At 39.8% G+C, this 25,640-nt stretch overlaps 2 protein-coding genes across 7 annotated transcripts in view; both read left to right on the top strand.

Moving 5' to 3' along the window:
• Nucleotides 1-10,173, top strand: part of stxbp3 (syntaxin binding protein 3) — a 50,425-nt gene extending 40,252 nt beyond the window's left edge. For all 4 annotated transcript variants that reach the window (XM_057841469.1, XM_057841468.1, XM_057841470.1 and 1 more), the window contains 2 exons: nt 2,213-2,361; nt 9,788-10,173. In XM_057841469.1, coding sequence (XP_057697452.1) covers nt 2,213-2,361; nt 9,788-9,885 — 247 coding nt within the window. In that variant the 3' untranslated portion in view covers nt 9,886-10,173. The remainder of the gene's footprint in view (nt 1-2,212; nt 2,362-9,787) is intronic.
• A 4,066-nt stretch (nt 10,174-14,239) lies between these two features.
• The window catches only part of LOC130918462 (ankyrin repeat and MYND domain-containing protein 1-like), a 34,722-nt gene continuing 23,321 nt past the window's right edge, over nt 14,240-25,640 (top strand). For 2 of the 3 annotated variants that reach the window (XM_057840168.1, XM_057840167.1), the window contains exons 1-8: nt 14,240-14,918; nt 18,036-18,182; nt 18,268-18,459; nt 18,657-18,707; nt 18,864-19,105; nt 19,238-19,454; nt 24,722-24,880; nt 24,971-25,101. In XM_057840168.1, the coding sequence (XP_057696151.1) occupies nt 14,709-14,918; nt 18,036-18,182; nt 18,268-18,459; nt 18,657-18,707; nt 18,864-19,105; nt 19,238-19,454; nt 24,722-24,880; nt 24,971-25,101 (1,349 nt within the window). In that variant the 5' untranslated portion in view covers nt 14,240-14,708. Of the gene's footprint in view, nt 14,919-16,529; nt 16,616-18,035; nt 18,183-18,267; nt 18,460-18,656; nt 18,708-18,863; nt 19,106-19,237; nt 19,455-24,721; nt 24,881-24,970; nt 25,102-25,640 lie in introns of those variants that run through there. The other variant, XM_057840169.1, reaches the window with a different exon arrangement.

The following is a 25,640-nucleotide window of genomic DNA, read 5'->3' as shown; positions in this document are numbered from 1 at the left end:
AAATGCCTAAGTTGCACAAAAATGCCTTTAAAAGTAAGCCATTCCTAACATATAACATTACTACACTGCAAAAACACACCTCATTAAAACTTAAAATCCCCTTGTTTTCAGTGTAAATCTATTGGAAATACGTGAAATTATCTGCCAGCGCTTCAGAATAGGTATGGTTGAAAACATTATTTGAAAGCTTTTTTTTTTTTTTGATTTAGGTGAAAAATTACCCTTTTTTAATATATTTATTTATTTATTTATTTTTAAGATGTATGGGCTGAGAACAAATGGCAATATTCAAGTAAGTGGAATAATCTGGCGCATTCATCTGTTAACTAGTCTTTAACACTCAAAACAAGATGAGGAGAATTATTTGACAAGATTTAAGAAGAATGATCTGATTAATACGGCATAAATTTACAGCGTACTGAATGCATTACTGACTGGCTGACTTCTTTGTGAGTGTGGTTTGGGGCATGTTCAGATTATCATCTAACCACTTTGCCCTCATGATAAGCGTGCTTACTTGCCATCACTTGTCCAAATATCCGTGGTGAAACTGATGAGATCGGCATGTTTTTCACGAAGAATGGTGGTCGTATAAATTGCATTATTTTCTTATCTGGGGCTTGGACCTTTGGGTCACTTCGGTAAAAAAAAAAAAAAGGTCTCACGTCCGGCATCCTCTCCAGCCTGTGCCCTTTGGTCCGTCCGTCTGACAAATTAGCACCCGCGCCAGGCGTCTGTCCGGCTGTAGCTTTCTTTCCGCCTTGTGGAACTTCTGCAGTGCATGTATTGCAGATGGCGAGAGCGTCGTTTGTTTCACACACAGAAAAATTATCGGCCCCATCTTTATTACTCTTACTTCGCTCCTTTGGGCTAAACTAGTCGGTAATTAAATATTTCCTTTTTATTCGATGTATTGGATTTTCCTTTTTTTTTTGCCAGAGACGCCAACAGTGGCTCAACCAGTTTCATCAATGAGACGTTGGAACGATAATCACATGACTCCATTAAACCAATCAGGGGTATATTTTTGACGTACCTAAAAAGGTGCAAATCTGGACTATTTAAAGACACTTTAAAGCCCTTATGTTGAGCATCTAGCCATTATTAACTGATCAACCAAATTCAGAGGTGGGTAGAGTACTCCAAAATTTTACAAAATTAAGTGATTTTTTTATTTATTTACAAAAACGACAAAATTTTCAAAATTTCAATTTGTGGTTGAAAATGAAGATATTATAGTTTATAATAATGCACAGCGAGGAAAAGTTAGCTGCAGATTTAGACCATAGAGAACTTCAAATAGTTTGCATTGTAGTCATATTATTGTTTGTTGTTAATGTTGAGCTGCCGCCGTGCAGAGCGCTGTTGGATATTTGTGTGCCGCTTGAGTGTTGTGAAAAGTGGGTATTAAACTGAGGCATATTGGGCCTTTTAGTTGTCGAATGTACTTGTGTTTCATTGCGCCGTCTAGCTGCGGGGATTTACATTCTAATAACCTGGGCGCTTATTTCCAATACAAAAATGCCAACACACACTGTAGTTGAAATAGAACGCGGTCTTTGTAGTATCCTAGTAGTAGTAGTACGTAAACTATCCAGCATGCGTGTGTACTGCCATTGTGCATGCCTTGTGTGGAGAAAAAGTGCGCCCATGACAATTTGGACCGAAACTGCTTTTTTGAACGGGAAAAACAAAATAAGATCCTCAGCACCCTCTGCTGTCTGACTGCCATGGCGGCGTTAGTCTGCCGCAGAAGCATAACTCAGCCTCAAGAGTAACGTTTCTTCTTCACAAATCTACTCAAGAAAAAAGAATGGCTTAGTAAAATTACTTTTCAATGTACATTTTTCTCAAAAAGTTTCTCAAGTAAATGTAACGCAGTAACACGCTACTACCCACCGCTAAACAAATTCCATTACTGCCATTAGTTATCTGGCCTTTCTCTTGAAAAGTTTTAAGAATCCTGCCACAACGAGCTTTGTCTGGATGTTGGACAGCTCCTTTTTCCTCACGCTGCTGTTCACTGCCAAACCGAACTGCTATTAACTGGTGGCAAATGCTAGGTACTCTCCTGCTGAAAAAGAGTAGAGTTTGCTTGCCATTTAAGAGCATTAAAGAATTCTGGTGGATTCAGTGTACATTACTTAATTTTAACAATGCCTGTTTTTTATAGATATTATTTCATTGCCTTCATATATTGTTTGCCTCGCAGTGCACGTCAGAAGCACAAATCCAGCACTCAGGACGAACGTCGGACGGGCTCACGACTCATCATATTTGTCATTGGAGGAATAAGCTACTCTGAGATGCGCTGTGCCTACGAGGTCACACAGGCTGTCAAATCCTGTCAGGTCATCATAGGTGCGCATATATGCTAGATCACACATATTACAGCATTCATTTTTTCCCTTCATTATGCGTACCAGTTATCCTTAAGAGACTCAGTATACTGTAAATTAGGAGTGTGACAATATGTTGAAAAGGTATATATCGCGATACTTTGTAGCCTAAAAGGTTATAGCTATGCTCCCACCAAGAATTGATATATCGTTTTTAAAAGGTGTCACTGTTTAAGAAAAAAAAAAAAAAAAGGTTGCTACCAGAATCTTCCAATAGGTTAGTGTCTACATTAGCTCACTCGCTGCTGTTGATGGTGCTAGACATCTAATTCATTTTGACTGGCTTGGATGTCTAGCGCCTTCAATGGCACTGAAACCAAAGCATTCACAGCCATTCTTTCAGGTCACTTCTAGTTCTTTTTAGGGCATTTGCAGGTTATTTACTGTTCATTTGGGGACATTCCTGAGTCACTTCCTTTTCTGTTACCCAAACTCAACAGGAAGTGACCCATAAATGGCCTGTAAAGAAAATGAATTGACCGAAAATCAACAGGAAATGACACGAAATTCCCAAAATGGACTCATTGCCTTGCGTTGGCTGCCACTGATGGCCCTAGATGTCCAATTTGTTTGAAGTGGGAGGGATGAACGAATGTTCATTCGCTGCCACCCTCCCAGTTCAAATGGATTGGATGTCTACTGGTACCCAGTCCAATTAACAGCAGAAGGATGAAAATAGCTTGTTTTAATGTTGATTAGTTATAGAATAGAATGGAATAGAATAGAATAAAATAGCCCTTTACTGTCATAATACAGTGGTACAATGAAACTGCGGAGCATCTACCTTTACAGTGCAGGATAAGTTGAAATCTCAAAGTGACTTGCAAGTATGAAAGTATAAAATCAAAAAAATATAATATAAAATGTCTATGGGACAGTCCTATGTTCAGGCAGTGCAAATAATCTAGTGAAGTAGCAGCAGCTGACAGTGAAGACATTGAGTATTCCACGTTAAGATATTGCATGTAAGTAAGTATTGCACATGAATATGTGTGAATAGAAGAATTTTGTAGAATATCGTAGAATGTTATCCTGAAACATCAATAATTGTTGTATCGCCATATCGTGAGGTCATTGTTATGGTGAGTCTTGTATCACGTATCGTGTTGTGAGGTACCCAGAGGTTCCCATCCGTACTGTATATAGTGTGTTTACACTAGTTGATATACAGTAATGTGTGCATATACTCCGAAGTATTATGCAAATTTTAGTTTAGATGATAAAACTAAACTCATGAGTGGCATTGTGTCTAAAGGCTCTGTAGATCTTGGACATCAGTTTGACACCTGTGATAAATTGAAAACTGCTTAAAAGTATGTTCCACAATATTGAGCAGAGCACAGGATTCGAGGAATATGGGAAAGAAAAACGATCTCTCTACCGCTGAAAAGTGTAAGATAGTACAGTACCTTGCTCAGTGTATGTAAACATTGCATATTTCCGAAAAACGTAGGCGTGACCATCGAACTGTAAAGAAATTTGTTGCTCATTGAGAGCACAGGCAAGTTTGTGCAGATACAGGCTGAATAGGAAATGTTTCTACCTAACAATTAACTTCATCGGATCGAACGAGAAGGTGCCAAAAGGCCATTGCAAAGCAGCAAATGGGTATTTGAAGCCGCTAGTGCCCTAGAGTGCCACAAACCTGATGGTGTAGGGTCCTCAAGACTTTTGCAAGTGTGCTTAAAGCGAATATTCGGACACCCCTAAACAAAACTCACAAGCAGAAACTGTTGGAGTGGGCTCAGGAATACATGACTAATATTCAAAATGTTTTGTTCACTGATGAGTGCTGTGCAATGGGGCTCGGCGATATGGCCTTAAGTACTTATCACGGTAAATTGAGCAGATTTACCTCGATAACGATAAATTCTCCCAAGCGGACAGTTATATAATTTGAAAATCTGAATCAATGCATGAAATACTAATTAACCGTTTCTCGTTGATTTATTTACCAGCTTTAAATGTAATATATTTAACAATTGTACACGCAGTGTAAACATTAAGTATATAAAAATATCTTGTAAAAAAATAAACATTCATGTATGAACATTTATAACTGCTTCTATGACTTGAACAATGTACAACATTATGAATTATCAATATGGCCGCTGAGCAAATATGTCATTGTAACACAAATGACTTACAGCAAGAGGGGCTTGAACAGTACACTTCAAACAAAGGACCGAGTATCAGACAACTTACTGTTAATGACTGCTGTTACATGATTACTCAACACAAGTGTTTACTTCGAGGTTTCAGTTTATTTTTTCCCCAGAGCATTTTCTGAAATACACGCGCGCGCACATGCACACCCCACAGACACATTAAAGTGCTTGTGACACGAAAAAGCATGTTTATTTCATAATACACGCGGTATTTTATGCTCCTGAATGATATGGACCGCTTGGATGTGTGTGGAAGCGATCGCTATATTTATTTAGTTTTTTGAATCCCGCGCCAGGAAAATGAGTGACTTCCGGCTTCGGTCTCGCATTGAGGAGGAGGGCGCTGTGACGTGTACGGTAGAAGACGTCCTCTTCACGCTACAGTGTACTGTTGTGTATGAGGACGAAGGATTCAGCTGATTTTGCGGATTAATACTTTTATTTTTTGCATCAAGCCAGCCAAACGGCTGCAGAAAAATCATTCTGTATGCGGGTTAGGCGTATGCGCCTTTTTGGAGTTTCAAAAGGTTCCCATTCACCGTGGATATTTACTGTGGGACCATTGGACTTACAAGGAAGTGAGTAAACATCTTGTTTTGTATTATGTCAAATACGAATACAGTGATTACAAAGTAAACACTATAAAATTCCTTTAAATAAAGGACTACTTACGTTTGATCATTGATAGGCATGTAAAAAGCTATCCTCACGCTCATTAGCAGTTAGCTATTAGCACGTTAGCTACACAACAATTCCAGCCACCCTCCTCCAGGGAACGAACTGTAAATTGCTCTCCGCCGGGCGGTTTGCCGATCCGCAAAGAAACTCGACAACCGGGTCGTCATGTCAAATAATCCAGGCTAGTTATGTGTGATTTTCCACTTTGAAGACTTTGAAACATCCCTCGGTTCGGGTTAGCATGTCGGCTAGCTGTCACTCCTTCTGGTCTGTTTACATTCTCCGAAGCCGGGGAAGGGAAATGACATATGTCCGATTTAGGTGTCATAAAATATCGTTCGGCAGGTGTGACAGTAAAGGTAAAGTCGACTGTTTTGACCATTATGGAGTAATTTTGCCATGTCGTCTTGAATAAATGGATTTTTATTATTTTATATTCCATTTAGCACAAGTTATTTGTCATGACCATGCAATTGGGGAAAGTACTTGGGTAAAAAGAATATCCTGTAAAAATATTGAAGTAAAGAGACAGAAACAATGACATTTTGCCGCTCTCTTCGTCGCGTTTTCCTCATTGTGAATAGTTCCCCCTCGACGGGCTGACTGGTCCTTCTCAAGCCATTTATATAGCTATTGGGGAAAATACTTGGATAAAAAGAATATCCTGTAAAAATATTGGGAGTAGAGAGACTGAAACAATGACATTTTGCAGCTCTCTTCGTCTCGTTTTCCTCGTTCTGAACAATTCCCCATCAATGGGCTGAATAGTAAAACCAATGAGCCTAGTCTACCGCTGACGTCATCCACCTGTTGGGGACGCTAAAGCCCTATAATTGTAGGCGTGGCTAACCGGCAGATTAAAAGACTAATTTCTCGTCATCTGTGCTTTGCTAAATTGTTGTATATGGTCGAATCGTCTCAAAATATGATTCTAATTCACATAATAATGCCATTTAAGACTTTTTTTCTGGTGTCGTATGCTCTTTAAGCTATACTGCTCCAACTCTTATGCCAATGAAACATTTAAGATTTTATGATGGCAGTAATGACACAGAATATAGAAAGCACATACAGAAAAATAGCTGTGGCCATTAAACTGTCATATTATAGGCTAAACTGTTATAGTATACTTTATGTTGAATGATGTACCATCATAACAGCTATCAGAAAAATCACACACTCTGATTGTTGGATGCAGTTTGTGCCCAATAGACTTATTAAGTTCAGCCGCTTCAACAAGGTTAGGAGCCGCTGTCACAGGTTGTGATGGTGACTTCGTCCTTCTGGAATCCAAATTTTTTCCAGATATCTACGTCGAGTTCTTTCCTGGCACCAGAACCACACTATGAACGTCGAAATGCATGTGGCCTGGCTTCCAGTAGCCGTTTCACTATTATTCAACACCATAACGTTCACTTGTAGGGTTAGCCACTAGCGTTGGCGTACCGGGCTTCTGTTTGTTTGATTTCCTGATAGCCAGGTGACTTCACACGTTAGCACCCTGGCTCCTTTCTTAAAGGGGAATAAGAATAGCTGAACAACACGTCGTCAAAGCGGGCTGAAAAGACTTAATTTTTTTGTTTCATTAACAATACGAATTTACCGACATAGTCAAAATTACGTCAGTCATCGTGAACCAACACGGTGACGGTAAATTTTCACCAGATGGCTGGTGATTGGCAACAATGAATGAATGAATGAAATATTTATTGTCATAATCATCGGTATCATGGACAATCATTGACAATTACAAAATGTGATATGATTTGCCCGACGGAAAGAACCGAGGAAAAAAGACAAAGGCAGATGGGAGGAAGCATATGCTTATCAGTTTCCCGTCCCTCCATACAGCTAAAGACGCACAATCAGACATGGTACAGTTACATACATCATATGGCCACAAACTGTACAATAACACAATGAACAATCTGGGTTTACAATAACTCAGCGTCCAGTCAAGCAGCTCCATTGCGGTTGTTGATCACACAGCAGTCTCGTGCGCAAGATTAGTGGTCTGAGTTTCAGGGCGTACAAGGTTATGGCTTTGTCATTGTCCCTGACATTCTAGCATCTATTTGTTGTGGGAACATTTTGTTGTGGCTATGTGTGTGGCAAAAGTGTTATGTGTTATCACAGCTGGTGTGAGTAGCGACTCGAAATGCTTTTCTTATAAGTCTCTTTCAAGGGTACATTCCTAAGGTGTACATGGTGGCAACAATTGCCGCACACAAAGATCACTGTAACAGTTTCATCAAACATGAATGTATGAGGAAAATCAAACAACATGTTGTACATATTTTATCAAAAGATTAATGTCTCCACAACAAAAAACATGCTTATTATTCGTTTTAAACACTATCTTTTCCATATACTTAGTAAGCTGGACATTTGAATCAGGAGCTCGGTAGACACAGCAGATAATTATGTTTTTACAATTGGGGATAAGGAGCTCAATTGTAATACATTCCAGGAGATTGTCAATCCTAATTGACATGTCATGTAGGATTTCAAACTTAAAATTTTCATTAACAAACAAGGCAACACCCCCTCCCCCCTTAGATGCCCGATTCATTTGTGCCATTTTATATCCGTGCAAATTAAAGTCAGATCCTTTGTTATCTTTAGTAGATTATCCTTAATGTGTTCAAAATTCTTGTAGAGACTCCTGCCGTTGATAAGTTTCAGCTTACCGTCCACGTCCACGGAGTTGTTATACTGGTCCGCTGTGTAGTATTTACAGTTATCCAACATGCTATTGTAGAAGTTGTGGTCCGGATCAAGCTAATCATTTGGGTCATCATGACACTCTTCAATCTGTTCATCCAGTTTTAATCGAAGTGTGGTTTCAGATGTCATCATTAATTTTCGAGTGGGATCAGCTTGTCGAGACTCCTTATAGCTTTAATCTTCATATCTTGCATCTTGATAAGGATCCTGCAATCCGAGACCCAGATGTTGGCTATTTTCCCAGCTTTCTTGAGTTGACGTGCTTTTCTTGCAATTTCGGCATTTCGGCGAGTCAAGTTGTCATTCAAAAAAATCTTCGACCCTTTCAGGTGGTTGTGCTGGTTAAGCAGGGCAGTCTTGGTCTTGTGGTCTGCCAGCTTCATGAGCACCGTCGCCGGTCCTCTCCCCCGGATGGGAGCAGAAAGCAGCGACGGATGTTCAGCGGTTCCATGTTTATTCCATACTCTTTCAGCTTAGCTATTGCCAGTTGCGCCACTGTATCACCTGGGCTAGGCGTCAGTTGTAATCCCGAAATTATGAGCTCATTGCGCGTCAGCACTGGTCGAGATCGTCAGCCAAAATTTCCAGCCTTTTGATGCGAATATCTCTCTCCTCGACTGCCTGCTTGAGTTTCTCGTTTTCAGCACGCATTAACTGGAGCTGTCTGACGATTTCTTGATTTCTCCTTTGATTTTCTTGATTCTGGCTTTGAATTAAGCCAGTCAGGGAGACCTCCAATTTCTGTATGGAGGATTTCATTTCATCCAAGTCTCCAGATTTCAAATTCTTTGGAGCCATACCGGGAGTCGAGCTTGCTGGCCCTGAGTTGGCCCTGAGCGCTTATCGGTTGAGATAAGTTGCTCGTGGTAGCTTGGAAGAGTGCGTCTGCACACAGCTTGAGCTGAATGAAGAAGTCCAAGCAAGGCGGAGATGACTGCAAGGGGATGGGGTGTCATATTCTGTGCTGGAATCAAAGGGGGAGAGCTGGTAGGTCCCTTTAGGGTCCCCGAGGGTGGGAAAATGACCTCTGCAAAGTATGTAGAGTTTCTGACTGACCACTTTCGTCGATAGTACAAAAGGAAGAACCGTACCTTTTGACAAAATAACTCATCTTCATGAATGACAATGCCCAATCTTATGCTGCAAGGAACACCACTGACTGTTATGGGCATGTGAGAAGAGAAACTGAAGATGTGGCCACCAACTTCGGACCTCAACCCTTTTTAGAACATCTGGAGCGTCATCATGTAAAAGATCTACAAGAATGGGAGACAGTTCACATCCATGCAACATCTCTGCGTCGCTTTTCTAGCACCCTGCAAAGAAATTAAAGCTGAAACAGTCTAAGAATTCACAAGTTCAATGGGTGCAAGGCTTTATAAAGTGATATCAAGCAAGGGGTCCTAAATTAACATGTAACTTCAGTGCAGTTCGATGGTCACGCATACGTTTTTTGGAAATAAGAAATATTTTCATAACCTGAGCAAGGTTCTGTATTATCTTAGGCTTTTCAGCAGAATAGATATTTTTTTTTACCCATATTGCCAGAAACCTGCCCTGCTTAATATTGTATAACATCACTTTTAAGCAGTTTCCCTTTCCAGGCTTACCTGGAAGACAATTTATCACAGTTTTCGAAGATTGATGTCAATGATCTACAGAGCATTAAGACACAATGCCATTTATGAGTTTAATGAAGAAACAACATTTTTATACTCTTAAATCAAATTTGCATTATAACTTGGAACACAGTGTATAAGTGTAATTTATATTGATTGATGTCTGAATGAATGTCTTGTATTGTTTCAACTCTAGGATCTTCACACATTCTGACCCCTACCACTCTATTGGATGACATCAAGGCCCTAAGCAAACGTCCTATGGAGACATTCACCCTTGAGATAGAAGACTAAAGACTGTCATACAACTAACAGACTGCCCAAATTCCCCATCTTTCTATTAATGTTATCATTAGTGCACTCAACAAACCCCCTTCCATGGGGACATGAAGGGAATGTATTATTTTATATGCTTTTTTCTGTATTACAACAAACGTGCGCACATGAAAGTAACTTTTTGCCATTTTGAAGCTAGATTTATACCATGGAATCACCTTTAGACAGTCAAATGTATAGTTAGATGTGGGGATTTGGATGGGTTGTTACATAACATCAATTGACCTCACCACCTGGAATAATACTGGTAACTTTTATAAAACAGATTGGTTAAGGACATCAGCACTAACATAATGTACATAATGTATGGAAGCACTGAAAATCGCTCTGCCCTTGTAAACTCCAATATTCCCTGTGTATAAACATTTCACAATGTTTTTTAAGTAGCTATTGTGCTTTTTTTCCTTCCTTTAAATTGAACAACTGACTAATAAATGGATGAAGTGGTTCAGATTATGTTTTTTTTTTTTTAATTTTTTTAAACAAAAGTGGCTTTTTAGCTCTTATTAGACTGCACTTAATGAAGGGCCTTGTTTGGTGAAAGAAGAAAAAAAAAAAAGACCAGAGTAGACAAACCACGAATGCTGGCATAGCTGACGTCGAAAACCAATTTTCTTGCTGGAACTCCTTTACGCAATTTCTTTCAGTTCCTTGTAAATGCACAATACATTCAACAATGTTTAAGTGGTGACATTTTGCCCTAATTTTGGTTTTTATTACAATATTTTATTTACCATCAACATGTATTCACATGGTGACAAAGTGGCATTTGAATTGATGCATTTTGCCATTGTTTAGCTGATACTGACATCGCTACTACAATTGCTAATCAATGCATCATTTGGAAAATGTTTTTTTTAATTTTTAAAATATAAAACAAGTGACACCTTACCTTGAATGTGGAACACTACTTAAGCTATTTTACATTTACATACATGGGGCAAATAAGTAGTCAACCACCAATTGTTCTCCTACTTGAAAAGATTAAAGAGGCCTGTAATTGTCAACATGGGTAAACCTCAACCATGAGACAGAATGTGGGGGGAAAAAAACAGAAAATCACATTGTTTGATTTTTAAAGAATTTATTTTCAAATTAGAGTGGAAAATAAGTGTTTGGTCACCTACAAACAAGCAAGATTTCTGGCTGTCAAAGAGGTCTAACTTCTTCTAACAAGGCTCCTCTCGTTACCTGTATTAATGGCACCTGTTTTAACTCATTATCGGTATAAAAGACACCTGTCCACAATCTCAGTCAGTCACACTCCAAACTCCACTATGGCCAAGACTAAAGAGCTGTCGAAGGACACCAGAGACAAAATTGTAGACCTGCACCAGGCTGGGGAGACTGAATCTGCAATTGGTAAAACGCTTGGTGTAAAGAAATCAACTGTCGGAGCAATTATTAGAAAATGAAAGACATACAAGACCACTGATAATCTCCCTCGATCTGGGGCTCCATGCAAGATCTCACCCTGCGGCGTTAAAATGATAACAAGAATGGTGAGCAAAAATCCCAGAACCACATGGGGAGACCTAGTGAATGACCTACAGAGAGCTGGGACCACAGTAACAAAGGCTACTATTAGTAACACAATGTGCCCCCAGGGACTCAGATCCTGCACTGCCAGACGTGTTTCCCTGCTGAAGAAAGTACACGTCCAGGCCCATCTGCGGTTGGCTAGAGAGCATTTGGATGATTCAGAGGAGGACTGGGAGAACGTGTTATGGTCAGATGCAACCAAAATAGATCTTATTGGTAGAAAAACAGGTTCTCGTTTTTGGAGGAGAAAGAATACTGAATTGCATCCGAAGAACACCATACCCACCGTGAAGCATTGGGGTGGAAACATCATGCTTTGGGGCTGTTTTCTGCAAAGGGACCAGGACGACTGATCTGTGTAAAGGAAAAAATGAATGGGGCCATGTATCGAGAGAGTTTGAGTGAAAATATCTATCCATCAGCAAGGGCATTTAAGATGAGACATGGCTGGGTTTTTCAGCACGACAATGAACCCAAACACACAGCCAGGGCAACAAAGGAGTGGCTTCGCAAGAAGCATTTCAAGGTCCTGGAGTGGCCTAGCCAGTCTCCAGATCTCAACCCCATCGAAAATCTGTGGACGGAGTTGAAAGTCCGTGTTGCCCAACGACAGCCCCAAAACATCATTGCTCTAGAGGATATCTGCTTGGAGGAATAGGCCAAAATACCAGCAACAGTGTGTGAAAAGCTTGTGAAGACTTACAGAAAACGTTTGGCCTCCGTTACTGCAAGGGTACATAACAAAGTATTGAGATGAACTTCTGGCATTGACCAAAAACGAATTTTCCACCATGATTTTCAAATAAATTCTTTAAAAATCAAACAATGTGATTCCCCCCCCCCCCCACACACACACACATTGTGGCTCTCATGGTTGAGGTTTACCCATGTTGACAATTACATGCCTCTCTAATATTTTCAAGTGGGAGAACTTGCACAATTAGTGGTTGACTAAATACTTATTTGCCCCACTGTAGCTATATTTTCAAAGTTTACTCTGTCGCCATCACATATTCACAAAGGGTTAAAAACTACAGTAGTATCAGTTAACAGGTGTATGGTAACATGTTGAAATGGTGGTCTGTCTTACTTGACTCCTATGGCACTTAAAAGCAACAATGAAAATTGTTCTGCCTGTCAATGACTTGCAGTGGTATGAAAAAGTATTTGAACTTGTTGGAATTTCTCACATTTCTGCATAAAATCACCATCTTTGTCAAAATCACACCGATGAAAAAACTGCTTCAACTAAAACCACCCAAACATTAATTGGTTTTCATATTTTAATGAGGATAGTATGCAAACAATGACAGAAGGGTAAAAAATGCCTGGGATGTCTGGCATGAATTGCTGTCTTTAGGTCATGCCACAGCATCTCAATCGGGTTCAAGTCTGAACTTTGACTTGGTGACTGCAGAACGTGTATTTTGTTCTTTTGAAACCATCCTGAAGTTGATTTCTGTAAGTCTTTAGCAGACACTTTAGGGTTCTTTTTTTTTACATTTCTGAGATTGATGAACATGCAGACTTTTAGAGAAGCCTTTGTATCATTTGCCAGCTTTATACAAATAAATCCTTGATTGCAGGTCTTCAGACAGCTCTTTTGACCGAGTCATCATGCACATCAGACAATGCTTCTCATCAACACAATTCTTACTAGGTGTGTGTTTTATAGTGGGCAGGGCAGCTTTAAACCACTCATCAGTGATTGGGCACACACCTGACTTAAATTGTTTGGTAAAAATTGGTTTCAATTGCTCTTTAACTCTCTTTGGGCAGAGGGTTCACTTACTTATGTTCCCCTTCTGTCATCGTTTGCATGCTATCTTCATTAAAATATGAAAACCTATAAATGTTTGGGTAGTTTTAGTTAAAGCACAGTTTTTTCATCTGTGTGATTTTGACAAAGATCAGATCACATTTGATGGGGATTTTATGCGGAAATGTGAAAATTTCCAAAAGGTTCTGATACTTTTCCATACCACTGTACTCTACATTTAAAGTGTTAACATATTTTGTCACCTGAACAGTGACAATGTAATGTTGTCATTACTTAAGTTTTACTGGAAGTGCCACTAATGTAAGAGTATGTTGTGATCTGTTGTTTTTTCTGTCATTATTTAATTTGTATTATCCTTCTGAAGGTTTGTGTATTATTAGTAGGAGGGAGACGGTCTATCAAAAAGGTGATATATAGATATACTTTGTAGCCAAAAAGGTTATCCATATGCTCCCACCAACAATTGATTTATCGTCTTTAAAAGGTGGCACTGAAACCAGTGCATTCACACCCCGTCTTATACAGGTTCATTTCAGGGCATTTACAGGTTATTTTCTGTTGATTTTGAGTCACTTCCTATTCATTTTGGGACATTCTTGAGTCACTTCCATTTCAGAAACCCAGAATTACAGGAAGTGACCTGGTTATGCCCAAAAATCAACAGGAAGTGGCCCGTAAATGCTCGAAAAGGAAGGAACTGAAAATTAACAGTCCATAATTTTTGATCTGTAGGCACACAGTCAATCATTACTCAAATTCAATAAAATAATTCCATAAATGTCATAACATTAATATGCGTTCAATGCACTGTATTCTTTGTTTTCTGGTGTGTTTCCAATAGTTTCCTTTCGCAGGTGGAATTGCTTCTGCATTGCTTTAACCTTCTTAGAACTACATCTCCCATGATGCGTATCGACAATGTGTCATCGACTATTTTTTTCTGGTTATAATATAAAAATATACATGGTATTTTATTAACTAAATATTTTTTCTTGAACAGAAGGTTGTACTTTGGAGTTTTTTTTTTTTTTTTTTAATTCTAATTATTTTAACTGGGTGGGCTTTACAGTATGATTTGGCTGGAGACTCTTTATGAACTGGCAACTCTTGCCTACCAGTAGCCATATGAATGTTTTATTTTATTTTTTATTTTTTTTTACTGAATGCACAAACTGCTCTCCATTTTTCATAGGTAGGCAGTGTCATCCGGCTCTGGGCATTGTACTGTAAAGCGCTCAAAAGCTGCGCATGCGCATTTTGACAACATCCGTACAGGATCCAAACAGTTGTCAAGACAACCAGGAAAGTTCTAAATGCAAGTGAAAAACTTTTCAAGGGAAAATAGACTTATTAAAATAACAAACATTGTTATTATTCACGAACTATTATCATTTTACTTATGTGTGTGTTGAGGTAAAGTCCGACGGAAGACAAAAAAAAAAAAAAAACTCCGGTCCTAATGTTGTCGAGACGGAAAATTCTAACTGCGGGCAGGCTTCATTGTGCAAAGGAGCGGCAGGCGGGGAGTCCGTCTCAGAGCAGAAAAGACAGTCTGGAGAAACGACAAGGATTTGGTGTCCAAGAGTTTCCCGACGGCTCCAAATATGAAGGCGAGTTTTTCAATGGCCTCAAACATGGCAAGGGAAAGTACACCTGGAGAAGTGGAGAGGTAAGGTGGAATGGAGAGAAGGGAGCAATATAAAAACAAAAAAATGACTGCGAGGTTCCTTGAAATGCTGTGGAAAATGTGTAGGTAGTAATGTTTTACTACTATAGGTTATTGAACTGTGAAAATACAGGAAAGTGCTTTTGCAGTGATAAAAACATAGTGCACTGCATTAGTGCTGTAGAAGGATAAAAATTTGCTTAATTCGCACATTTTTACTGAAAACTGCCCTTAAATTAAGGACCCCCCCCCCCCCCCCTAAAAAATTAACACTGCAAACAAGTTTTTATTTTATTTATTATTATTTTTGTGTAATTACGCCTACATCATTAAATTTGATTATTTTCTTTAAAGGGGTGTAACGGTATGGGGGTCACGGTTTGGAATGGATTTGGTATGACAAGAAAAAACAAAACGACTTTGAAGTAAATAGATAAATAATATCACAGCATTTTAAAGTTCTATGAGCTGGAACTAAAAAGCAGCTCTTATTAAAGTGCAAAATATGTTGGGGGGAAAAAAACAAATTTGTGAATTTGTGTTTTTTTGTTGTTGTTCTAATATTCTGTTTAATAGTCTTAAATTCACTGTTTACATGCAAAAATAAACATTCTTTTTTTGTAGAGATTGACTGAGGTTAAAGTCAGATAGCATTCGCCAGCTGCGGTATTTTTTGCATTTAACTTTTTAAAAATAAAAATAAGATACTACCATTTTGAATCTTGGATTACTGCAGTTAAACTGCTTATGACACCAGAAAGCATGTTTATTTCATATTGCACGCGGTATTTTATGCTCCTGAATGAAATGGACCGCATGGGTGTGTGTGGACGGCGATCAATATATTTATCCAACTTTTTGAATCACTTGCTATGAAATGAGTAACCTCCAGCCAGAGTCTAGGATTGAGGAAGAAGATGATGAGATCATTCGTTTATTTTTCACGTTACGCTAGCCCAATGTGCTGCAGGCTTTTGTTGCTACACTAGGGAGAGTGGTGTGAACTTTTTTTGGGTTTTCAAAAGATCCTAATCACCGCGAAGAATGGGCAAAACAAGTCCGACAATCGAGGGACCATTGGACGGACGAGGAAGTTAGCTAAGTAGGGTTGGGCATCATTTGAATTTGAAGGGTTCCAATTCCATGTTTCATTTCCGATTCCAAATAATTCTCGATTCCGAATCTTTCAATAGGCAGGGTAAAAAAAAATGGCATAGTTTATATTAATTTCTTAACTTCTCGATTATTTTTTTAAATTATATGAACTTTCAATTGAATTTCTCACAGGGCTATTTTTAACTTGTATATAAATATCAATCTTTGAACTTGAATAATGATGAAGTTTCTTTCCACAGAAGTTCACTTTCACAAAGATGTTTATTTTTAAAAGCTAACCGAGAAAACATTTACTTTACGACAAAGCATTAGTATAAATTCTTCTATTGATTTTAATTTGATGTAGATGAGGCAAAACAATAAGGTTCCCTTATTTGTAAAACTGATTCTGTCGTTTACAGACACATGCCACAAAATACCAGTTAGGCCAGTGAGTGGCACTGTACTAGTGTGTACGTACAATGCGTAGAAGAAGAGATGAGAGCATCTGGCTAGGATGTTATGTGATATATGCGTGAGCTCAGTGCTGCGAGTTCATTAAAAAAGTAATCGAATGCTTCATATGGCTGGTTCTTTTTAAACAAGTAAGACATTCTACAACAAAAGATGCTTTTAATACTGTTGATTTTAACAGAGGCGGCAATGCGCTACTTAAAGTACGTAGCTGCTTATATAGCTACATTAGCCCGATGTAATAATACGACTTATTCTTGTACTATTCCATCCATCCATCCATCCATCCATCCATCCATCCATCCATCCATCAACTACTGCTTAATCAGGGGTCGGGTCGTGTGGGCAGCAGAAGACAGACGTAATTTGTTGTTTTACTTACCTGGTTCTGAATGGTAAGAGGACCAGCGCAGTGTGTCAAATACGCGGCACTTAGCTATGCACTTGGCACTTGTATTCCATGAAGCCAGAGGTGTTTAATCATATTAGTCGTGCTTGCCTTCATCGGCTGGGGACCATTGCGTGTGACTAGCCGCCCGATATCGACCAGTTTGTCTGCAGAGAATGAGCCATTTTCAGCGTTAATTCCCCTGGTCCGTCCTCTGCGACGGAGGAAGAGCGTAAAAAAAAACTGCAGCTTGAGAGCTAGGCTACATGCTAACCTGAACCGAGTGGCTCTTCCAAGTCTCTTCCTCGCCTTTCGAACATGAAAAATCACATAAAACTACCCCGACTCATGTCACACGCGGCGAGAGTGATTGCCTTCACCGATCGGCCTGCCTCCGGTGGCGAGCACGATTCTGCGGCCCCAGCAAGCAATGCCGATGGACGCTCACCTGCGGAAGCATCGGCGGAACCGCGGTATCCGGGGTGGGATGCCCGCCGTCACCCCTACGGTCCCGCCGCCCGGCCGTCTCCTGCACAGCTGGAGCGTCTAGCGGGACTGCTTGCTTTACAGGTCACTTCCTGTTGAGTTTGAGTCACTGCCTATTCATTCCTGGGTCACTTCCTGTTCTGTAACCCAAAATCAACAGGAAGTGCCCCATGAAATGCCCCAAAATTAACATGAAGTGACCCTGAAATGCCCCAAAATCAACAGGAAGTGACTGAAAATCAATGAAATGGTCAAAATCCCCTTGGTGCCTGGCATTGGCTGCTACTGACGGCCATAGACGTGGGAGGGACACATTTCAAGTGGGGTTCATCCGCTGCCACTGTCCCAGTTCAAACTGATTGGACTTCTACTAGTGATAAACGTACAGCAGAAGGATAAAAATTGCTTGTTTTTCTGTTTATTAGTGGTTTTGTAAAACAATTTCCTGACCAATGTATCGATAATTGTTGAATCGCTATATCGTGTGGTCATCGTTATCGTGAGCTTTGTATCGCAAATCGTATCATATCGTGAGGTACCAAGAGGTTCCTAGCCCTAATTTGTCTGTCATCAGTAATTGGCCAATAAAGAGGATTCTAAATCTGAAAAGAGTTCATACAGTTTTGAAAGTTTGTCAACACATAACATCTGAATAATACTGTATCTGCTGTGTGCAGTTCTATGAGGGCTCTTTCTACAAAGACTACAGGCATGGTGATGGAATGTACTGTTGGCCAACAGGCAACAAGTTCATTGGCAAATTTTATCTTAATTGGAGAGAAGGATATGGAAAACACATTTTTCCTGATGGAGCCACATTTAAGGTAAACTTAATCAACCACACTCTTTACAGGTTTAGTATGCGTAGTTTTGAGTTTGACACTGCTGTTAAGTGCTTCTACTTTTCAGGGTTTGTACCATGCTGACCAGAGGTTTGGTCCAGGTGTGCTTAGTGAGCCAACGGGATGTCAGGATGTAGGTCTTTGGCATGGGAAGCATTTGATGCAAATGTGTAATCCTTTACAAGGTAGCTTTTGCCTGAAAAACACCGAATATGCTGCCCTCATGGAGCAAACTGCTGTCTTACATTCTAAGAATCAGGTAAAGTAAATGCCCATTCTGATTACTGAAAGCGTAAAAAAAAAGTCTTTGCATTGCATAATACAGTACTATTGTAGAACTGAACTACTAGGAAGTTTAGTCATTGCAAGACCTTACATATTTGCAAATATGCTGCAATATTATCTTCTATCATATTGCATACGAACATTCATGTTTGCCTTTTCATGTTCCACTAGGATGCTTTACCGTGTAAAAGACTTCAGACAAAAACCAAAACAGAATCTGAGGTAAGGGTAATGATAGAACCCTTGACTCAATAAAGTGTTTTAAAAGACAATTGATTAAAACTTTTGAATTTGACTTACATGTCACTTTTTCATTTGTGCTCCAGCATACAATAGCTTCCCAAGAGAAGTCAAATGCATTGTTTCCATTCCCTTTAGACAGCGAAAGATGACATTTTGCCGCCGTATCACGACAATACTGTACTCCCCTACGGCACTGAAAATTATTCCACCAATGGTGACCACCTTCCATTGCCCCCCAGTATTAGACGAGAGTTCGACCACCAGTTTTATGGCCTGCTGCAGGAACATGATTCTCACCAGCATGAAGGCTACAAATGGGATCCACGCTCCACTCTGCCATTAACAACCAAAATGCTGGCTCACATTCACCAACACAGGTTTTATGTAACTGGATCATACAAAATAACACATTTGGAAAATAGAACTATCCTAAAGGTGAAATATATCTTATAATTTACGTTTTTTTTTTGTTTTTTTGTTTGTTTGTTTTTTAACGTGCGTTTTTCCAGTCTGCAATCTGAAACATTGGACTGGGATGTTGCAAAAGTTCTTTCTTCAAAAAGGGACCATTTTGGTCCAAAAGGACCTTTGGAAGTAATATCAGAACAGTTGATCCAGCAAGCCTCAAGAGGAGGACGAAAGGCTGTGTTAAATATTCTCCTAGACGGCCTTGTTCACCCTGATGTAACAGATTCTCAGGGAAACACTGCGTTGATTGCTGCTACGGTATGCACAAGCCTTTTTTTTTGCTTGTACAGTGGTATGAAAAAGTATCTTAACCTTTTGGAAATTCTCACATTTCTGCATAAAATCACCATCAGATTTGATCTGATCTTTGTCAAAATCACACAAACGAAAAAAACTCTGCTTTAACTAAAACCACCCAAACAATTATAGGTTTCATCATATTTTAATGAGCATGCAAACAATGACAGGGGGTGGGGGGGAGTGAAACCTCTGCCTAAAGAGACTTAAAGTGCATGTGACACGAAAAAGCATTTTTATTTCATAATACACGCGGTATTTTATGCTCCTGAATGATATGGACCGCTTGGATGTGTGTGGAAGCGATCGCTATATTTATTGAGTTTTTTTAATCCCACGCCATGAAAATGAGTGACTTCCGGCTTCGATCTTGCATTGAGGAGGAGGGTGCTGTGACGTGTACGGTTGAAGGCGTCCTCTTCACTATACAGCTGTACTGTTGTGTATGAGGACTAGGATTCAGCTGATTTTGCGGATTAATACGTTTATATTTCGCATCACGCCAGCCAAATAGACAATCTTGCTTCATGAGGGAGAGGCGTATGCGCCTTTTTGGAGTTTCAAAAGGTTCCCATTCACCGTGGATATTGGCCAAAACAAGCCCTGTGGGACCATTGGACTTACGAGGAAGTGAGTAAACATCTTGTTTTGTATTATGTCAAAAACGAATACAGCGATTACAAAGTAAACATTACAGACTTTCTTTAAATAAAGGACTACTTACGTTTGATCATTGATGGGCATGTAAAAAGCTCTCCTCATGCACATTCGCTGCACGTTAGCTGCACAACAACTGCAGCCGCCCTCCTCCGGGGAACGAGCTGTAAATTGCTCTCCGCCGGGCGGTTTGCCGGTCCACAATGACAATCGACAACCCAGTCGTCATGTCAAATAATCTGGGCTAATTATGTGTGATTTTTCACTTCGAAGACTTTGAAACATCACTCGGTCCGGGTTAGCATGTCGGCTAGCTGTCACGCCTCTTGGTTTGTTTACATTCTCCGAAGCCGGAGAAGGGAAATGACATATGTCCGATTTAGGTGTTATAAAATATCGTTCGGGCGGTGTGACAGTAAAGGTGAAGTTGACAGTTTTGACCAATAGGGAGTAATTTTGCCATGTCGTCCTGAATAAGTGCATTTTTATTATTTCATATTCCATTTAGCACAAGATTGTTATTTGTCATGACCATGCCATTTATTTAGCAATTGGGGAAAATACTTGGATAAAAAGAATATCCTGTAAAAAATATTGAAGTAAGGAGACAGAAACAATGACATTTTGCAGCTCTCTTCGTCGCGTTTTCCTCGTTGTGAATACTTCCCCCTCGACGGGCTGACTGGTCCTTCTCAAGCCATTTATTTAGCTATTGTGGAAAAATACTTGGATAAAAAGAATATCCTGTAAAAATATTGGAGTAGAGAGACTGAAGCAATGACATTTTGCGGCTGTCTTCGTCGCGTTTTCCTCGTTCTGAATAATTCCCCCTCAATCGGCTGAATAGTAAAACCGATTAGCCCAGTCTCCCGCTGACGTCATCCACCTATTGGGGACGCTAGAGCCCTATAATGGTAGGCGTGGCTAACCGGCAGATTAAAAGCTTTTTTAAAAGCTTTGCTAAATTGTTGTATATAGTCGAATCGTCTCAAAATTAGTGTTGTATCGGTCGCGAACGATTCGTTCTTTTTGAACGAATTGTTTGGGTGAACGAGACCGAACTAATCACCATCTGCACTGATTTGTTCTATGAAGTTGGTGCTTGTTCGCTGCGTGGGAGGGCGTTGAGCAAGCGGCAGCGTCTTCTGACATCGCACACGACCAATAAGACGCCAGCCTCATCTCGGACAGGGGAGGGAGCGGAAACAGAATCAGGGCGTCTGTCACTCACTTCCACGTGTGGCCAATAAGCAGCCAGCGTGCAGGCAGGGGGGCAAGACTGAATTTTGTCACTTCCCGTTCAGTGACTCGGTCCTCTGGTTCCTGACCTAGCTTGCTGCTAACTTGACTTTCCAGTAATGACTATCCGGTGAACGAGTCAAAAAAATGAAAGGAAATGACTTTGTCACATATTTGTTAACGTGGAGCCTATCAAATGCTGCTCAAACAGACAAAAACACCACACAAATCTAGCGAGCATGGTTTAGTGTACTACTTATCTCAACAGACTCGGGACTACCTATGACGACATACTATCAAATTTACAGTAATTTAAAACACGGGTAGCTACGAGGCAAGCAAAAGCTGAGCTGCGGTCGCGTGACGGCAGTGAAGGGGGCAGAGAACTGTCACTATATGGAGGCTTCATGGCAGCGATATTTACCTCATGTGCACAACGTGGAGCCTATCAAATGCTGCTCAAACAGACAAAAACACACAAATCTAGCTAGCATTGTTTAGTGTACTACTTTTCTCAACAGACTCGGGACTACCTATGACGACATACTATCAAATTTACAGTAGTTTAAAAGGCTTACAGTAGTTTAAAAGGCTTCATGGCAGCGATATTTACCTCATATGTGCACAGAAAAAAAGAATATTTAGTATGATCACCATAATACTGATTTGCAATGAAACTGTATATATACATGTCAATTTTTTCCGACTGTTTCATTTTTTTTTTCGTGTCAGAGCGTGTCGTGTGTTGGTTGGTTTGACAAATTATGTCCATCCGTCCACCATGTGCTACTCAAGCGCCCAAAACCAACGCACGCGGACACGGGAGATGTCGCAATATGTCTACATTTTTCTTAACAGACTAATGAGAGTAGAAAGGCGACATCGTAAATAGCAAACCATTATTTCTCGTCAGCATTTGACGATCTGAGATGAGGGGACAACAGGGGAGCTGACCGGATTATTTTATTTGTTAATACCAGTGCAAAAATTCAATACGATCATCTTAATACTGATTTGCAATTAAACTGTCCAATATCAAAATGTAGTGTTGTTTTTTTCAGAGCAGCACATTTGACAACTAGCTATTTACACTTTAGTTTTAACAATAGTGACCAAAAATAATAGTGATGAGCATAAAAAACAAAAATACAACAGAGCGAGAGGTAAATATGATGTGTTGGTCGTTCCATATTTAGAAATTAAACTTTCGATTTATTTTTATTTTCGTGGCAGCAAGCATGCCGCGTTAGCTGGTAGCAGCAGCATTGTATATGTGATCAAGATCATGTTAAAGAAAGTCCGTGCGCCCCCGACCCCAAACCCCCACTCCCCCCACAAAAGGAAAATGTTTAACCGTGTCCTAAATCGAAATGCAAGCACGAGCCATGACTTTGATCCCATTGAACTAGGACTGACGATGCGGAAGTTCTCCCTCGCTTTTGCAGCAGCGGGAGGGAGACGAGGCTGTCTGTGAAAGCAGAATGATATCGCCTGTCACTCATTTCTGAAACTACGACGAGTGGTCAATGAGGAGCCTGTGTGCAAGAGAGGGAGGGATCAAGCAATGTCACTTCCCGTTCAGTTATACTGCGAAGCGGTCTTTGGTGAGTCGTTCGGCAACGTCACTTCCCGTTCACTAACCGAACGATTCATTTGGGCGGGGAGGGAGATGAGGGGGGCGAACGATTCGTTGAACGATTTGTTTGAACGAATGTTTTTACTGAATGAACCGGAATGGATTCGTTTACTCAAGTGAACTACAGATCCCGTCACTACTCAAAATATGATTCTAATTCACATAATAATGCTATTTAAGACTTTTTTTCTCCTGTCGTATGCTCTTTAAAGAGCAATTGAAACCAATTTTTACCAAACAATTTAAGTCAGGTGTGTGCCCAATCACTGATGAGTGGTTTAAAGCTGCCCTGCCCTCTATAAAACACACACCTGGTAAGAATTGTCTTGATGACAAGCATTGTCTGATGTGCATCATGGCTCGGTCGAAAGAGCTGTCTGAAGACCTGCGATCAAGGATTGTTGATTGGTATCAAGCTGGGAAAAGATACAAAACCATCTCTAAAAGTCTGGATGTCCATCAGTCGACAGTCAGAGAAGTTGTCTACAAATGGAGAGAGTTTGGCACTGCTGCTTCTCTCCCAAGAAGTGGCTGTCCACCAAATATGATTGCAAGAGTTCAGCGCAGAATACTCAGAGAGGTAAAAAAGAACCCTAGAGTGTCTGCTAAAGACTTACAGAAATCACTGGCATAGTCCAGTATCTCTGTGCACACATCAACTATATGTAAAACTGTGGCCAAGAAGGGTGTTCATGGGAGGACTCTACGGAGGAAGCCACTGCTGTCTAAAAAAACATTGTTGCTCGTTTAATGTTCGCAAAAAGGCACTTGGACACTCCACAGAAGTTTTGGCAAAATATTTTGTGGACTGATGAAAATCAAATTTCAATTGTTCGGGAGTAACACACAACGCCATGTGTGGATGAAAAATGGAAAAGCTCACCAACATCAACACCTCATCTCCACCGTGAAGCATGGTGGAGGGAGCATCATGATTTGGGGCTGTTATGGTGCCTCAGGGCCTGGACAACTTGCAATCATTAATGAAAGAATTGATTCAAACGTTTATCAGGATGCTTTGCAGGAAAACCTGAAAAGTCTGTCAGACAGTTGAAGCGGAAAAGAGGATGGATGATGCAACAAGACAATGATCCAAAACACAGAAGTAAATCAACTCCAGAATGGTTTCAGAAAAACAAAATACACATTCCGGAGTGGCCAAGTCAAAGTCCAGACATGAACCCCGTTATGATGCTGTGGCATGACCTAAAGACAGACGTCCCAGGAATCTGACTGAACTACAGCAGTTTTGTAGAGAAGAATGGGCCAAGATTAGTCCTGATTGATGTGCTAGACTGATCTGCAGCTACAGGAGGCATCTGGGTAAAGTTATTGCTGCCAAAGGTAAGCCCACAAAATATTAAATGTGATGGTTCACTTACTTATTTTCCCCCCGTCCGTCATTGTTTGCATACTATCCTCAATAAAATATGAAAACCTATGAATGTTTGTGTGGTTTTAGTTAAAGCGGAAACTGTTTTTTCATCTGTGTGATTTTGACAAAGATCAGATCACATTTGTGGTGATTTTATGCAGAAATGTGAGAAATTCCAAAAGGTTCAGATACTTTTTCATACCAATGTATGTTTATTCATTTATTTATTTATTTATTCATTCATTTTGTGTATTGTTTTTCACATTTCCTGCTTAATATGTGATTTAAAATTTTGTTGAAAAAAATGTTTGGTCTCTACAGAGAAACTGCCATGATGATATAATCCAACTATTATTGGACATGGGCGCTGATATTGACAAGCTGAATTGTGAGGGCATGTCGGCACTGTCTGTTTGTCATGTCCTTTACTATCCTTTCCAGTCTCTATACTTGCCTCCAGGAACACCAGCCCAAACACAGGTGTGATCTATGCAGTTCCCCCCCCCCCCCCCCCCCAAATGTTGCAACTCATTTTGTACTTGATTTTATACTGATTGCTTGTTTCATCAGGATTTGATATCGCTGTGTAGAAAGAGACCTCAGAACAACCCAGAGGACACAAGTACAGATTCATCCAGCCAAAACGACAGATCTCAGACAAGTGATACAATTGAGACCAATTGGGATTTTCTCTCTAATCAGTAAGCATGTATATATATATATATATATATATATGGTGGAAAACACAGACAAGACTGAAAAAGCAGTTTCTACTCTTGCACTCCTCTTTAAAAGAAACGGCTGTATTTTAAGCCAAAACAACTGTTGTGTTTGATAGAACAATTTGTCTATAAGCTGCCATAGCAGATTCATGGCGCATTAAGCCCCCGAACTATTTTTAATTTGTCCGTTTACCCTGGACACCCCCTTTTACAGACGTCGCACAACCGCTTTTGTTTCAACCCAGCCATAAAACGAAGGTAATTAATTATATTTATTATTCAAAATGTTTGTCATTTGTAGCTTGGAATCATGAATTGATGTCTAATATTTTGTTGTTTTTAAAAAAAAAAAAAAAAAAAAAAAACTTTGAAAAATTATTCTCTCGCACATTTTAAACTTTTAAACAAATGACGTCACAATGAAAAAAAATGGTGTCTTTAAAAAAGTCAGATATCTACCTCATAACTATCGCTTAATTGTATTTTTTTTTGTTACTGTCGCATTTTCTCCGATATTT

The sequence above is a fragment of the Corythoichthys intestinalis genome, chromosome 7, assembly GCF_030265065.1.
Source record: "Corythoichthys intestinalis isolate RoL2023-P3 chromosome 7, ASM3026506v1, whole genome shotgun sequence".
Lineage (NCBI taxonomy): Eukaryota > Metazoa > Chordata > Actinopteri > Syngnathiformes > Syngnathidae > Corythoichthys > Corythoichthys intestinalis.
This window is presented reverse-complemented; position numbering and strand designations above follow the sequence as displayed.